Source organism: Falco cherrug, chromosome 6, assembly GCF_023634085.1.
Source record: "Falco cherrug isolate bFalChe1 chromosome 6, bFalChe1.pri, whole genome shotgun sequence".
NCBI lineage: Eukaryota > Metazoa > Chordata > Aves > Falconiformes > Falconidae > Falco > Falco cherrug.
This window is the reverse complement of record NC_073702.1, coordinates 18,307,671-18,322,836: the sequence shown is the minus strand read 5'-3', so window position 1 is coordinate 18,322,836 and position 15,166 is coordinate 18,307,671. Positions and strand designations below refer to the sequence as shown.

The window sequence follows — 15,166 nt, the reverse complement described above, 5'->3', positions numbered from 1 at the left end:
TGAGGCAGAAGTGTAGTGCCTGCTTCTCAAGAGAGAAGTTATGACCCGTCTCACCATCTGTGTTTCCTATTCATTGTCTCTAGGCAATACCCGAAGTGCCTAATTCTCCCTGTGCACTGTACTGGGAGTCATGGTCCCTAACACACCACTCTGGATTCCACTTTCTGGCTATGAGCTCTGGATTTCTCTCTGTAGCGGAGTTGTTTTGCTAGATTTAAGCTTCTATTTGCTAGCAATTAGTTGTTTTTGTTATATCTTTGTAACGATCTGGTTCTGGTCAGCACAGGACAATGGACTTGCTATGATAGCATCTGACGAATTAATTTTATTTTGAATTTGATTAATTTGAACTTTATCTGGATTCCCACTAAATGTAACTCACACAACTAACAGTATCAGGAATGTAACACTGGTTCCACTGAATTCAGCTCCAGCTTTGACCATGACTGATTCAGATCTAGGGCTAGAAATTTATGATGTGATCAGAAGAGCAAGAATCTCTACTCTTCAGTGTGACTTTTGCTTCTGGCTTTGATGGCTTGATAATCTGAGAGCAAAATCTTAGGTGTGTAATTCTACTGGGCAGAGTTTTAAAAATGTTTAACAATTCTTACAAAATGCATTTTCTCTTTCTTTAGGATCGGCATAAAACGAAAAATTCCTTCTTGTTTTGCAATCAAATGCTATGTCATTACTAATTCATCCAGCCTTTGGACAAAAAAAACAACAGAAAAGTGCAAAGTTGGTTAGTTTGTTAAACACAACAATCTCCCTTATCAATCCACTAATTTGCAGAATTAATTTATCTCCCACCACATAGGTATTTTGAAAGAAGTATATTAATATTCATTTCAAATGTGTGAAAAGGAAAAAGTTCAAACTGAAAATACTGTTGAGAATATGTTTTCATCAGTGTTGCAGAAAAAACATCTCTTTATATAGGAAGTATACATATGACGTGAACCCTGTGTGGGTTTTCAATCTGACTTCAAAAAAAAAGATGCAATGCTGAACCCCCTGTGCCACAAAATTTCAGGTAAACCTTTTATATTCAGATTTAACTAAACCCCAATCACAAAAAACATCTTTGTAACTTTCTGTCTTATAAACTTTTTGTTTTCTAATTATCTTATATTTAGATACTAGGAACTCTGCTTATATATGTGCTTAGACACGCATACACTCACACACACACACACACACACACACACACACAAGTATGTAAAACGCCTTTGAAAACAAGGGTAAATATGTGAGTTACTGTGAAAGACAGCAAGATATTTAGTGGCTATTGTATTGCTTCTGTAATTTTACAGACTCTCTTCATTAGAACTGACTGTAATGCTTAATGGAAAAGTACATTTCCTCCATTATACATGTAAAATGTATTCTTTGGATTTATCTTTCCTAGTGACACTGTATTCTGTCAATTGTATCTAGGTGTTATTAAATAAAAGAATTTCTGCTGGGATGATCTGTATTCAAGTGATCATGATTAGACTCAACTGCTTCATGAACAGTTTCATGACGGAAGAAGTAGTATCTTTGTAAGAGCTTCATCATTAAAATCTTTTCCCCTGAAGAGAGACATCTGCACCTGATTCCCAGTTGAGGAAAATGGAAGTCTCAATGATGACTTGGGATTCCCAGGACATAGGTTGTTTTGGGTAAGGATGTGGTATTCATCCCTCTTCCACTGGAGCCAGGAGAGTGAAGAAATAAAGACTGATTGCGCTAGAGGGAGAAAGCAAAAATTTTAGCTTTACAGTGTTCTCATTTGAAAGGGGGAATACTGGGCTCATTTTTTTTTCTTTCATGATTGTTTATGCAGTTTATCTAAAGATCGCTTCAAATTAAATGTGTAAAGAGTTTTTGAGACAAGTGCACAGGACTAGTTGTTCCTTACGCAGTATTGAAGCTACAAGGCTGTAAAGTTCAAGTCTCCACTTCTGTCTCGCCACAGTGGGTCTTGAATTCTTCAAAAGGCAGATTTTCCTCAGCCATCTCACCTGTTAGTGAGCTGAAAGAATGGGTTTCTAGGACAGACAGGCATGGACTCAGCCTTTTCAGGCTGTTGTGGAATTGCATCCTAGTACTCTGAGCTAGATGTAGCAGATCAAACTAGTAAGGCTAGTTTGGATAGAAACTAGATGGATAGAAGCAGCACCCACAGCATGCCAAAGGTGATGCCTTAGAAGAGTGAACACCATTCAGTTCTTTCAAAAAATACCATGGGTGTCTTTGCACCAGAGAAAAAACTAACTGTTGAGTTCATGCTAGCTGTCATGGTTTCAGCTGGAACAATTTTCTTCCTAGTAGCTGGTACAGTGATGTGTTTTGGATATAATATGAGAATAATGTTGATAACACACTGGTTTAGTTGTTGCCAAGTAGTGCTTACCCGAAGTCAGGGCTTTTCAGTTTCCCATGCTCTGTCAGTGAGGAGGTGCACAAGAAGATGGGAGGAAGCAGAGCCAGGACAGCTGACCTGGACTAGCCAAAGCAGTATTCTTACACCGAAGAACATCATGCTGAGTATATAGACTGGAGGGAGTTGGCCTGGAGGTGTCAACTGCTGCTCGGGCCCTTGCTGGGCATCGCTTAGTGGGTGCAGAGACATTGTATTGTGCATCACTCGTTTCTCTTGCACTTTATCTCTCTTTCTCTTTTTGTTCTCTAATACTGTTATTATTTATTATTATTATTCTTGTTGATGATTATTTTTTACTTTATTTTAATTATTAAGCTGTTCTTAACTCACAGGTTTTACCTTTTTCTGATTCTTCTCCCCCATCCCACGTGTCAGGGCAGGAGGGAGTGAGCAAGTGGCTGCGCGGCACCTAGTTGCAGGCTGGGGTGAAACCATGACACTGGTGCAGATAACTAACTGCAGCTTATGTTGAGGCACTTCAATGGTAGCATGGGGTAGGGAATTTTGCTGTTGACTTTTCCAAGAAAGTTCCCTGATCAACTTGCTGATGTTTCAGACCACATGCTGAAATCATTCAGTCTCCCATGAAGTGTGTAGGGGGTCTTAGACATCACTTAGAGGGCACAGATTTGCACTCTGCGGTGGAACATCTGAAGTTAGAGAATGCCTCACTGAGTTTTTCAACTCCTACCTCCATTCCTGGCTGTAGCTTTTAATGTTCAGTTAATGGAGGGAAGAAATGTTTCCCTAGTAACTTAGAAGAGATTTGTGAGCTATAAAAGCACATGGGAACAACTGATAAAAAGGTAGTCCTAAAAAAATGCACTCAAAATGGATTACGAGGTAACAAAGTCAACACAGGCGTGCAGGTCAGAGTGACAGCTTGTATTTGCTAATGTCGTATGTGTGAGCTGGTTAGTCAGAGCTGCTGATTTTGGTGTAATACATGAGCATATCAGTTTCAACAAACACTGAGATAGATTTTATTTCAGCTGTAGCACCACACATTGCAAACTCACAAATGCATTTAACCAAGAGGGTACACGACAATTCCTTAACAAACATATAATCTCTTTGACATCGGTTTCAAAGGACTAAGTTGACTTTGGCTGTAGTCCTTCTGCCTGCTGTGTTATTGCAGCAATGAAGTTCAACACTGAGTTAAAGCAGGACCATAGAGAAAAATAATCTTAAAAGATATAACAAAAGAAAAGCATTGATCAGCAACTCAAGAAGTGGAAAGTGTCTTTCATCCACTTCTCCAGACCGATTCTTCTGTTTAGTCACTTCTCTATGCATTTCACAATCAATAAAGAGAACTTAAGGCAGTCTAAGAAACAGGAAAACTCAGTGACAAAGAATACTCATTTTTAGGTATCACTTCTACAACTTAAAAATAACTCCATGAAAAAATAGGCAGATCTTATACATTCACACTAACCCTTTGGACAAGCATTTTTTCATTTCAGCAGCACTGATCCCAAACATAGGAATTTTACCTCACAGACTTGCAGTCTTCATTTGCTGACTCCTTATTAAAATAATAAAAGTTTTATGAACTCGAATGATGCTATTAGGAAAGGAAAATTAGCTAAAGCTTCTCTGGACTTATTCACAAGACCAGAATATTCACTTACTTCCATAAACTCTGGTTATACATGAAAATGAAATATTAAAGTGCTGGTCCAGAGCCAAGTTGCCTCAATACATAAAAGTTTAAACTACAAAGCAAGCTGCTGCTGGAAGACAGTAGCACTATCCACCTATGGGATCCGTGTCATTGCTGTGTTGTGAAAGGCACTGAAGAACAGTTATGTCCATTACCAACAAAACAGATCAGCTTCTGCAAAAATGCACATTAGCCATACCTTTAGAACTACATAATATCTTGAGCAGCCAAAAAAGCCAGTATTTGACTTTCTAGCTATTGCCAACAATGTAGGAAAAAGACAAGCTACTGGGAACTCCAGTTTACAAACTACCATGGCCCTGGCACACATAGGATGATCTCCATGTTCTGTGAGATCTCTGCAGTGCCTTCGGTACAGTGAGCTACAGAAGAAAGTCTCCAAATCATAGAAGTATATATCTTGGTGCATCTAATTTGTCTCTGATAAGATTCCGTGAGGACAGTCAGTAACTACTTCTTCTCTCCCTCATACCCTCAGAGGTTACACTATCCCATTCTGAGCATTTACAGAGGACCACCAGCAAAACAGACAGGGAGACGGGATGTCCCCACATTCCAACAGTGCAACCATGATATTCAGTGCTCTTGCTTTTTCTTGATCCCTTTCAACAAATGCCTATATATATAGATATAATTTTTATAATGACACAGTAACAAGAACACCTGTTCACAGAAGCCAAACACCTGGATGCAAGCCTTTGCAGCCAGAGGGTTGCTTCAGGGTGAGGTGACAGCAATGTGTTCAGTGGGGTACACTGACAGGGACTAAAAGAGCAGGGCACCATTAGCTGAATATAAACATAAAGATTTAGAAAGTCAGAAGCACTGGAGAGCAGTAGCACCATCCCAAGACTTGCCATGTTTTTGAAGGGATGTGGTCTCAACTGCTTTATTATGTGCTGCGTTCAATGCTGCCTATGTGAGTGACACGCATGGCATAGCTACTGCATTAGCCCTTGATCTTAAGGGCAATATAGGCCTATTTTGTGAAGCCAAAGATTAGGCATTAAATTGCTCCACACAGTCAAAGTGATGCCAGCCCAGGAAAGCAGATCACCAGCACTTTATGTGCCTAATAAATTTCAGTAGCGAGAACATGAGATGTCTCAGGATTCTCAGTCACACTACAAGTAAAGAGGGATTTTATGGGCACTGCTTACCTGTACCCACAGGCCTAAATTCATCCCAGGTGGTACTTTTGGCACATAAACATTGGCGTTTTTTGGAATTTGGCTCTGTTTCTTCCTCCCTTGTAACGATCCTGACAAACAACCTATTTGTCTGTGACCTCCACCCTGGATTGCTATAACTCACTACGTGGTTGAAGCTGAACGTGTGGGTAAAGAACAGGCTCCAGATGTGACTGCTCATCTTTTCCAATGCTCACATCATTACAGAATAACAGACCTGCATTTACAGCACTCCACAAGCTCCCAAGTAGTTTCGAAATCAGATCCAATAAAGAACCAAGGCATTTTAGGTTGTTTGTCCCTGTGACTTAACCGGTAACCTGTTCTAGTGCATAGGGTGAGATAAGAGCCTTAGAATTGCAAACTGGACAGCCCAGATGCTAAGAAGCCTAGGATGCACTACGCACAAAGGCATGTCTGAAAACTCTTCCACACAGTAAGGGTCTCCTTGCACCACAGTTAGAAATCCTTTGTGGTAGTTAGGAACATAGACATCTAGAACTCCCAAAGAACTAAGCAGAGCTAGCTTTTATTCTACAGTCTATGCTCTACATAGGTATTTTATTTAATGCAAAAGTTGTGGCAGTAGTGAAACCACTCACTTTTACCTAAGACGTAGTTAGTACATTTACCAAAAAAGTGGACAGCATCAGCTCGGTTCCTAACTTGGCCTACAGTTGAAGCCACCATCACCATCTTCAAGGAAAAAATCTGTTGCAGAGACATTTTTTTCTTGTGATCTTTCTGGACTCAGGAATTTTTAATTCCATGCTAACCAATGGCACATCTTCATCCAGATCCACTAGAAAGTGTGTTCTTTCTCAGTCTGTATATAGCTGGGTGGTTAGATCCATCGATTAGGATGCCAAAAAATGTGCATTTAAATCTCCCCAGGCTGAGTAGCAAGCTAATCTTGGATCAATTGTTTAGTCCAAAATTCAGGCTAACATTTAAAAGGTGGTTTGAATCACAACTACTTTTGTATTTTTAAGGGGTGACTTCCCTTCTTTGAGAAGCTCAATCTTGCTTATGCCAGTTAAACATGCTCACAGGATCTTGGGTGGAAGAAAATTCATCAGGCTTACATGAGAACTGCATACCTCAGCTCAAAATGAGCTAATCCTGTGCCTGCACAGAAGCTGAAATTTTATTGTTAAACAGAAAAGTAGTACAGTATGGTTAGTCACCTTCAAGGGTAAATGGCACCTGAATTAGTGAGTCCTTAGGATGTCAATTCTGGCAGCTTGGTTGGGCTTAACTACTAATTATTAGACTACGTACTGCTGCAGATTCCTCACTTCTTCATTGGATCTAATCCATTACAGAATTTTAAAATCTGTGAACAGTTCAAGACCTAGTTTTATTGAATTTCATATTTTGATATATGAGTCATAGTGGCTGCTAAATAACAAAGCTCCAGCTGAGAAGTTGAGAAAACAAGGACAGAGCATTTTCTGTGGTGATCCAACTATGCATCCAGAGCAGGACAAGTAAATCAGGGTGAGCACATCTTTAAGAGTACTTGAAGGTCTTCTAGATACTGTAGGAAAGGGTTAGTATTTTGGATTGATAGGCAAGATATTTCCTGCCTCACCCGAGCACATTTCTTTGCTTATTCTTTGACTCTTTCCATGAGAAGAGCGAAACAATGTAGTTTGTATTAGCCTTGATTATCACTACAGCATAAACAGGACAGAGGTTTTATATCAAATTTATAGCTTTGAGTTACCTGGCATGCAAATTTGTACTTTCTTAAGCTGTGCCAATCTTAAACTACAATACTGGCTTAAAGATCTCAGAAAAAGTTCACTTTGGAATTTCAAAGGCAAACTGAGACTCAGCTGTAACTTGGCAGAGTTGAGTCCTAGACAAAAATTACTCAGCTTTTTCCTTCTTTACATGTTTTCTTACATTTTCTTTCAGCTTAACTCTCCCCAGTCTTTCATATTTTGGAGGAAAATGGAGAATATGGAGAAAGGATTTTAGATTACCATGTTAACAGGCTATGTTCAGAAAAAATATAGCTCAAGGTTAAGTACACCGAGAATTACAGAAGGATCCTACACAAACAATAACAGTACTGATATTTCAGACTAAAAAAATTTCAGTATTTTCATGGCACTTTTGACAGTTTATAGATAGGGTAAGGTTGTTCTTTGAATTTGTCCATTTCTGATCTAAAAATGAAAATGCAGTTCACTGGCATCTCTGCTGAACTAAGACATTTAAAGAACAGTATCACTATCAGTAGATCACAAAGAAAAAATGTAAGTGGTTCCCTTTGTGTAAGCTAGTCCAGCAGAATATTATTATCCTCCAAAACTCATGACTTGTAAGTGAGAATGTAAATGCATAGACTATAGAATAAAAAATCAAATTGGTCAATGAGATCTTGGGATAAAAATTTAGCCCCTTCTACACTCTTACTACCCTGAATGATGGTTGAAAACCTTGCCAATTTTAATTGCTTTATATAATTAGGTTTTAATACAGTTGACAAAAAATCCCAACTACAACAAATATAACTTAAGTAACAAATAAGGAGATTTGCATTAGATTTGGAGAATGTGGCAGACTGCCATTCACCACAAAGTCTTGGAACAAGATAAAGTCATCCACAACTTAACAGATGTTAAACAAAACAAAAATTAAAAGTGCTATTGCTAAAAAATTCTTATAGTGAATTCAGATTTGGCTCCATGTTCTTAAAACAACTGACTTTACAAATGAAAAGATTCATATAAATAAAACACATAATAGAATGGCCACACACAGTGTGGGATCTCATAAACTACTGCAAATATTTGTACTGTTCTAGAAGTCATCTTGATTAAAACTTAACTATGTATTTGCTGTTATATGCAGTTTTCCTGAAAAGAACTAAAATTCAATCTCAAACAAGGTAAAATGTCCTGGTGTTGGTGTTTACACATTTTTATCACCTGTAGAACCACCAGGCACAGAGTTCTATACTACAGTCATCTATTTCTTACTTAGAAATCAGACAACTCTTTACAAGAAAGTACAGTACAATAACTCTTCCCATAATAAAAAATTACATATGGGTACTGGTTTTGGATCTTTGTGGAAATGGTTTTGTTGTATTTGTTTTCTTGACATAAGTATCTTCGGTCACGGTAGATGACAAATGTAATTAAGCTGCCAAAAAAATCCATTTAATTGCTAGTTCCAGTACTGAAGGAAGCTTGTGCAACCTTTGAGTTTGTTTTCTTGTTCAAAGCTGTACAGATGAAATCTCCAGCTTCCATCACTGTATAAAGGTTTACTCCCTAAAAAAGAGGTGAAAAATAGTTAATAATAATAATAAATGCATATGTTGAAAAGGCTTAAACTCCCTGTTTTTTTGCTCCAGGGTCTAATTTTTGCAAAGGGCCTGATTCATGTCGTAAGTTGGTAATGGAGATCGGTAGAGTTACAGTGAATTACACAATAGTCACAGCTTCTAGTTATTTGGAAAGTTCTACCACTTCGAAAGTGATTTCTTGTCCTAACAGCAGTGGACCAAAGACTTGAGTAATATCTTTCCAGCTCAAAAGAATCTGGAATAAAGAACTGGAATAACAACTAGAAGAAGAAAAATATAGTGTCTACAAATGTGCTGTACTTATTTATCACCCAATGCTAAGAAACCTCATGCTTAGAAATATTTCATTTGCAGCTCAGAAGAACGGAAGAAATACACTTGTACTGGCCAATAAGTTCAGCACGAAATGGGATCCCACATTCTCTTGAACAAATAGAATCTCCTTCTCAAAGAAGTTCCTTTCAATGCAAAATTAAAATTTACATTGCCAGCACAACTGGGCAAAAAATTGCAGCTGCTTGATCTGCCCATGCTAAAAAATAGTCCCTTGAGCAATCAACCTGTTTTTAACTAATATAAGATACATATCAGTACTGCTTGATTGCTAAAATGGAATCAGATCACTGATTAAAGAGGAAAAAAATACTTATTAGTCTCCTGGATTATTCACGTATAGTGCAAGTTTTAGAGTCAGAGCATGTGAGTGATAGAAATACTTGCTCCAAAGACCGGAATTTAGAAGCCAGTAAAGTACCTGTAGGAGGGATGCGAAAGGGGACTATGAACTACCAATACAATGAGTAGTCATATAAAACTGGGAGAAGTGTGTCATTCAGCATTAAAGAGCACAAAATGTACCAGAAATACACTTTCGTATCACTTAAGGATTTCTGCACTGAAGTTCAGACCAGGACCTGATTTAAATGCTTCATCCCCTACTTGGATCTAGCACTTATTTCCATGTTCTGTGGAAAAATTTGCCTTTTTCATTCTTGGAGTTGGCTAAAAATGTTAATGAGAATGAAAATTACTTCACAGAAATGTAATCAAAAACATTTTGAATTTGAAAAAAAATGCTTCAATGTTAGCAACCACCTTTAGTATTTAGCACCATCTAAAACATTGTTCAAAGACACTCTTTCATAACTGTCTCATTTTAATACAGTTATAACAAGGGTGATTTCAGCATATTCTGTTTATCTTTTATTGGCCATTATTTAGGCTTAGTTTGTAGAGTGCTATTGCACATAACGTAATCTAAAAAATTCTTAGAGCATCTGTGCTTTTTTACTAGGAAGAAATGAGAAACATACCATCATAGACATACTTGGTAGACAGACTATGGAAGATGGCAAAATAAAATCCCCAAACTATACAAAATTCACATTTTCAGGACTGTAACACTGCATAATGTGGTAAGTGTTGATAAAAAACGTATGTTCAAGGTTCACATTCATTAAATGGAACACAAGCACCTCTGCCTTTTAAATTCTTGTTATATAAGTGTTGTGGACCAAAGAGGATTACCATGAGGGCAGAAACCCCAGAATTCACAAGCATGACTCACAGATGAAGATGGGAAAAGAGCAGGGACAGGTGTTTGTAAAGTTGTTGAGTCAAAATAATATGTCTTCAGAGAGATATTAAGAAATGTACTTAAGTGTACTTGGTAAACACTCCATATATCCAGAATTATTCCTTGACACCAAGGAATGAAACTATGGAACACAACGACAAGTACTTCCAATAGTACCTATGAAGTTGGATAAGTGCCCTAAATCAGAGGAGCTTCTGCCAGAAGGCGAAGTCCTTTAACTCCCATTGACTTCAGTTAACCAGTTCTCCTTCAGCATTCATAAATACCAAGTCTATTATCTCTCTATACTTCGGTTTCGGTGTCAATAATGTGAGGCTAACAGCACTTAGTTGCTTCTCAGGAAGGTGCATTGTTTTCCAAGTGCTTTGAAGGCATCGTAAGCACAAGTACTATTACTGTAATTACACAGGAATCATATAGAAACTGTTTTTATAGAAAATGTATGTCTCCCTACAAAGTTTCCTAAGCATTAATGATCTATGACATAATTATCTATCCATCACCATGGTGCAACCAATAAATCTTTTTGTATATGGGCTCTGCTAGAAAACATTTAGCCTGCTGGAGATTCATTTCACACATCACTTTCTTGGTTATGTGTTCTGAAGAACAGTATAGAACAAGCACCAGTTACCACTTTGATGTATCTAGTCAATCTGAACTCGATAATATACACTTAAAATACTGTCCATCCTTTAGCTGACACTGTAAGTGACTTCAGTCAACAAAATGAAAGCTTTAGTGCATAGCTGAGAGAAACATGAGAAAACGCTCCTTGCAAATGGACAGTATTAATAATTACAATTTCTTTTTATGCCATTACACAAAAAAGGACATATTAATAGATTTTTGTGATAACGATTTTACAGAATTGGCCATGGTACCAAAAAACAACACTGAAAAGACCAAAGGTCATATATTAAGGTAATAATTTCAAGGTTCCATGTCTCTCAACCAGTAAACCACTATTTTCTTAACGAGCCAGAAAAGAGTCAAAAAGCAAAGCCTTGTGTTTTGCTATCGCATAATCTAACATTAAAAAACCAAAAGGAGGACTAAGTGTTTGATTGTGAGATTCTTATCTCCATGGGATTTGGTATCAGCCTTTAGGACAAGCTAGATCCCTGCTTGGACACAAGATCATTAACAGATTAATAAATCTTATCAAGAAGCCTGGAACAGGTATATTTCATTTAATCAGGGTATTTTTATTTAAATTATTCCTTTTGCTATATGTCAGTTGGAAAAGTCAGTGGGTATTTTGCCCAAGGAAAGACCACAATGAAAACCTAAGTCTAAGGTGCATAGCAATGTAAAGTGAAATGCATGATTCTTCTCCTTATTCCAAAGAACTGTGTTGTTTCTAAAGAATAAGCACATTCTCCATGAAAAAAAGCTATCCCAAAGCATGTATGAACAGTTCAAAACAGAGTCCACTTGTAAAACGGACACTTGTGATTAAATGTTTAAACCTTTTCTAAACAAGTATCTGACATCTACCCAAACTCCCTAAGAAGCACATGAAAGCAGATGAACTCCGTGAACTCTGTAAAGTACTGAATATGCTTTAACAATGCTCAGGAGATGTACAGTTCAGCAACAAGTTCCATGACCCTTTTATGGCAAAGAACTCCATTGGCATGATCGCCACACGGAACTGCAACCTACAGATTAGTGGTAAGATCTCTGGTAACTCAGATCTTCGTGTTTCAGACATCAGGCTTTTCAATTTCTTTCTGCAGCAGTTTAAATCCAAACCACACACGCTGCAGTTTTTGCAGGTCTTTATATGTTCTTCTTTGACCCTGACTCCCAAAGTCTATGTCTAAGTTAAAGGTAAAGTCACTGTATTGCTTGAGTTAGCACAAACTCATTATGCCACATTTCCAGAACAATGACGATCAACAGGAAGACCAAAGAGCACATTCTTTGGGGAAAGCAGCATCTCTTGGTTCCCAGGAATACAGAATAAATAACATGCCAGCTGAGCCAGGGATACTAAATGTGTCCTCTTGAAGTGTGGATGCTCACTGGCAAAGTTCATCAAAGTGCAGCTCAGTGCAAATAAGCTGCTTTGCCTTCTCTTCCAAGAACAAGAATGGAAATAAAAATGACCATGAAGCTTACTAGCCAGTAACAGATTTTGTACAATTTTTAAATATATTAAGTGGACACCTGAGAAATAGCAATGTCCTGTGCTTGACTTCCAAACACTAAACTTTTTTTCTACTTTGAAGCCGGAAAAATTATCAACAAATAAGCACTCTGAACCAAATCCAAAGCTCTATGAAAAGAGCTGAGGTCTGCTCAGTCTTTCCACTGTAAAGCTGATCAGACTTCCAGAGCAGTGTCTACAGTAGTGATTTTTTTGTGGTTACTGAGGCATAGCAATGACTCAAACCAGTTGCTACTGAGCTCCTCATAGGTAGGGATCTCCAGGTAGAGAGCGGGGCATTATTCAGCTTCCTGTCAAATACACAAACCGGTTCTACTCTAAATTGCCTAGTAAAGTCAACGTCACTCATGTGATCTGTCAAACCATGTTAAAGCATGAGTTTGCAAAAACGACTACTTGCTCCCAATGTTTTATTGTACAGCACAAGTAATTGTCAAGTACGTATCATATCTTTTCTAGAATAATTTGTTTTTCTTAGTGTCTTAAGTAGAAAGTAAAAATATCTTACTGTATTGACCCCCAGACCATTAAGCATGTATATCACATCTTCTGTGGCTACGTTTCCAGTAGCACCTTTTGCATAGGGACAACCACCCAGTCCTGCAACAGATGAATCCACTACAGTAACTCCCATCTGGAAGGTAACAACACAAAAATGCAACATCAGCATAGAGTATTATTTATAATAATTCATAAATAGCGTGCTAGACATATTAGTTACTATGGATAAAATACACATTTCTCCACAAATGGATGTGTTCCTCAGAAGAAATTCCTTATAATGGCCTTAGCTCTGACATCTTTATAAGGTAAGACTCTTCAAACACAGGATGTGGAACCAAGAACTAATGGTCCATTACATGCAGCAGATAAGATGATTGCTGGTTTAGAGTGAAACAGAGGTTTATGTTTTCTCTCTGTGTCTCTCTACGTGTTGTTTATAAACAGTGCATCTACTCTTGCAAAGTCTTACATGCAACCAAACACAATCAATGTGTTTATACAAATGTATAATTTTAAGCATATGTGTAAGTCTTTGCAAGTTGGAAGTCTTAATATTAGCATCTGATTCATGTGTCATCCAAAAGATTTTGGGGCATCTACCCTCTAAAATGTGTTTTGTATTAATGGCTATTCTTCCACAAAGAATTTCCTGAGCATTTTCTCTCTTCTAATTTTCTTTTCTTTCCTCTTTATTAGAGTTCATAAAGCCACCATGTAAATAACTTTTTTGTTTGTGTTTTAGAGGAACACTACACAGTATTTTCACCCAAATCAACACCAAAATGTAAGGAAGAATTAAATTTTGCCAGATCTGTTAGAGTTCATGGGTTCAAATCAACTGTAAATAAAAGCTTAAAGAATTTTATCCTGGTGAATCTGACCCATTGTTTACCATATTCACTAGTCTAGAAGAAAACACAACCCTCAAAACAGTAAATTTCATACTTTAGAAGTCCTGGAGATGCATTCAAAAGCCTAGTTTTTAAGATGCTTGGAATAACTGAACAGCTTGCATATAACAGAAGTTCTCATAGACAGAGGTTCTGAGCTTTACTTTGAATATTTTTAAGGGAATAATTGGTGCACAGTGTTAAAGCTTTCTCATTTAAATCATGACTTGAAAAAACACTCAGCTGTCATAACTTCATAATTCTCCCATTTTTATTTTCTTCCTACAGCATCCAAGTGTTTTCTCTCTCCTGATTCTCTCTCAGCATATTCATGATAAAAAATAGTAAACCAGTTACCAACTCTGCTTAAAAGATAGTATTAAATTTCCTTATGGGATAAAGCCTTCCCTGGCAGATTGGTCATGGAGGGAAAAAACTGAGCCTGTGATTTCCACTGATTTGTTTAGTGAGCTCTTGCACCCTCTTCTTTCTGTGATTTTAAAATAAAGCTGAAACTGGGAAGTATTTCTTTCTGTAATAACATATTATATATATGATCCAGGACACCGGGTCCCCCTTGTCAGAGAAAGCTCTTCAGTCTGCCTCTTGAAGAAGATCATACACCTCAGGAGGCATTCAGGCTCCAGAGATAACCAGAGACAGCAATGGCATTAAGCAGAAAGGCCATCAGGTCTTCAAAGACACCAGCTTCTCTCTACCTTAAGCACACTAGAGGGTTCCCCACCCCCTAGGGCTAATTTAGGCAGACGAGAAGTTTGGAAGGAGAAGTCGGGCAGGCAAACCAGAGTGCGATCACAGCTCAAATTCAGGACAGGCATTCCTGTGCAGAGACATGTGTTCAAAATTCCAACTTTGGCTTTGGGTCCGGAGCAATTCAGAGGTTAAACCATGCCTGTTGCTCACATTTGCAGGTCAGTAAGATCTAGAGGCCCGGCTGCATGGAGAGCTGATCTCCATTGCTGTCCTTCTGAGGGACCGAGCTGTCCCTGCAGGCTGCTCTGGGAGCCTTAGCTTCTCCTCCACAGCCAGGCGTGCACCAGCTGGCGAGGCAGGCAGAAGGCGATCTCCTCCATGTTGCAGTTGCCAAGTCCCCTTTCCAAACAGACCCATCGGTGCTGGGTTTTTTACTTCTGAAGTAAACCTCCCGAACGTTTTGTTGCATTTCCTTCTAGTTTTATCCTTTCTATAGTTTTATCATTGGCCTTACAGGCTCTTTGAAATCCCAACATTTCTGGAAGGCAATAATAGAGTACTCCAATGAAGTGTTGTCCCAGCTCCTGTTCTCAGACAAGGAATGTTACCTTGAGCTAGGTAACTGCTCAACCTGCGATAAAGACCTCAA

General features: G+C 38.1%; 1 protein-coding gene across 1 annotated transcript in view; it reads right to left on the bottom strand.

Moving 5' to 3' along the window:
• Positions 1-3,390: 3,390 nt before the first annotated feature.
• HMGCLL1 (3-hydroxymethyl-3-methylglutaryl-CoA lyase like 1) overlaps positions 3,391-15,166 on the bottom strand; it is an 87,969-nt gene continuing 76,193 nt past the window's right edge. The window contains exons 8-9 of the mRNA XM_055714706.1: positions 12,918-13,043; positions 3,391-8,601 (exon numbers count right to left, since the gene is read on the bottom strand). Of these exons, the coding sequence (XP_055570681.1) occupies positions 8,488-8,601; positions 12,918-13,043 (240 nt within the window). The 3' untranslated portion in view covers positions 3,391-8,487. The remainder of the gene's footprint in view (positions 8,602-12,917; positions 13,044-15,166) is intronic.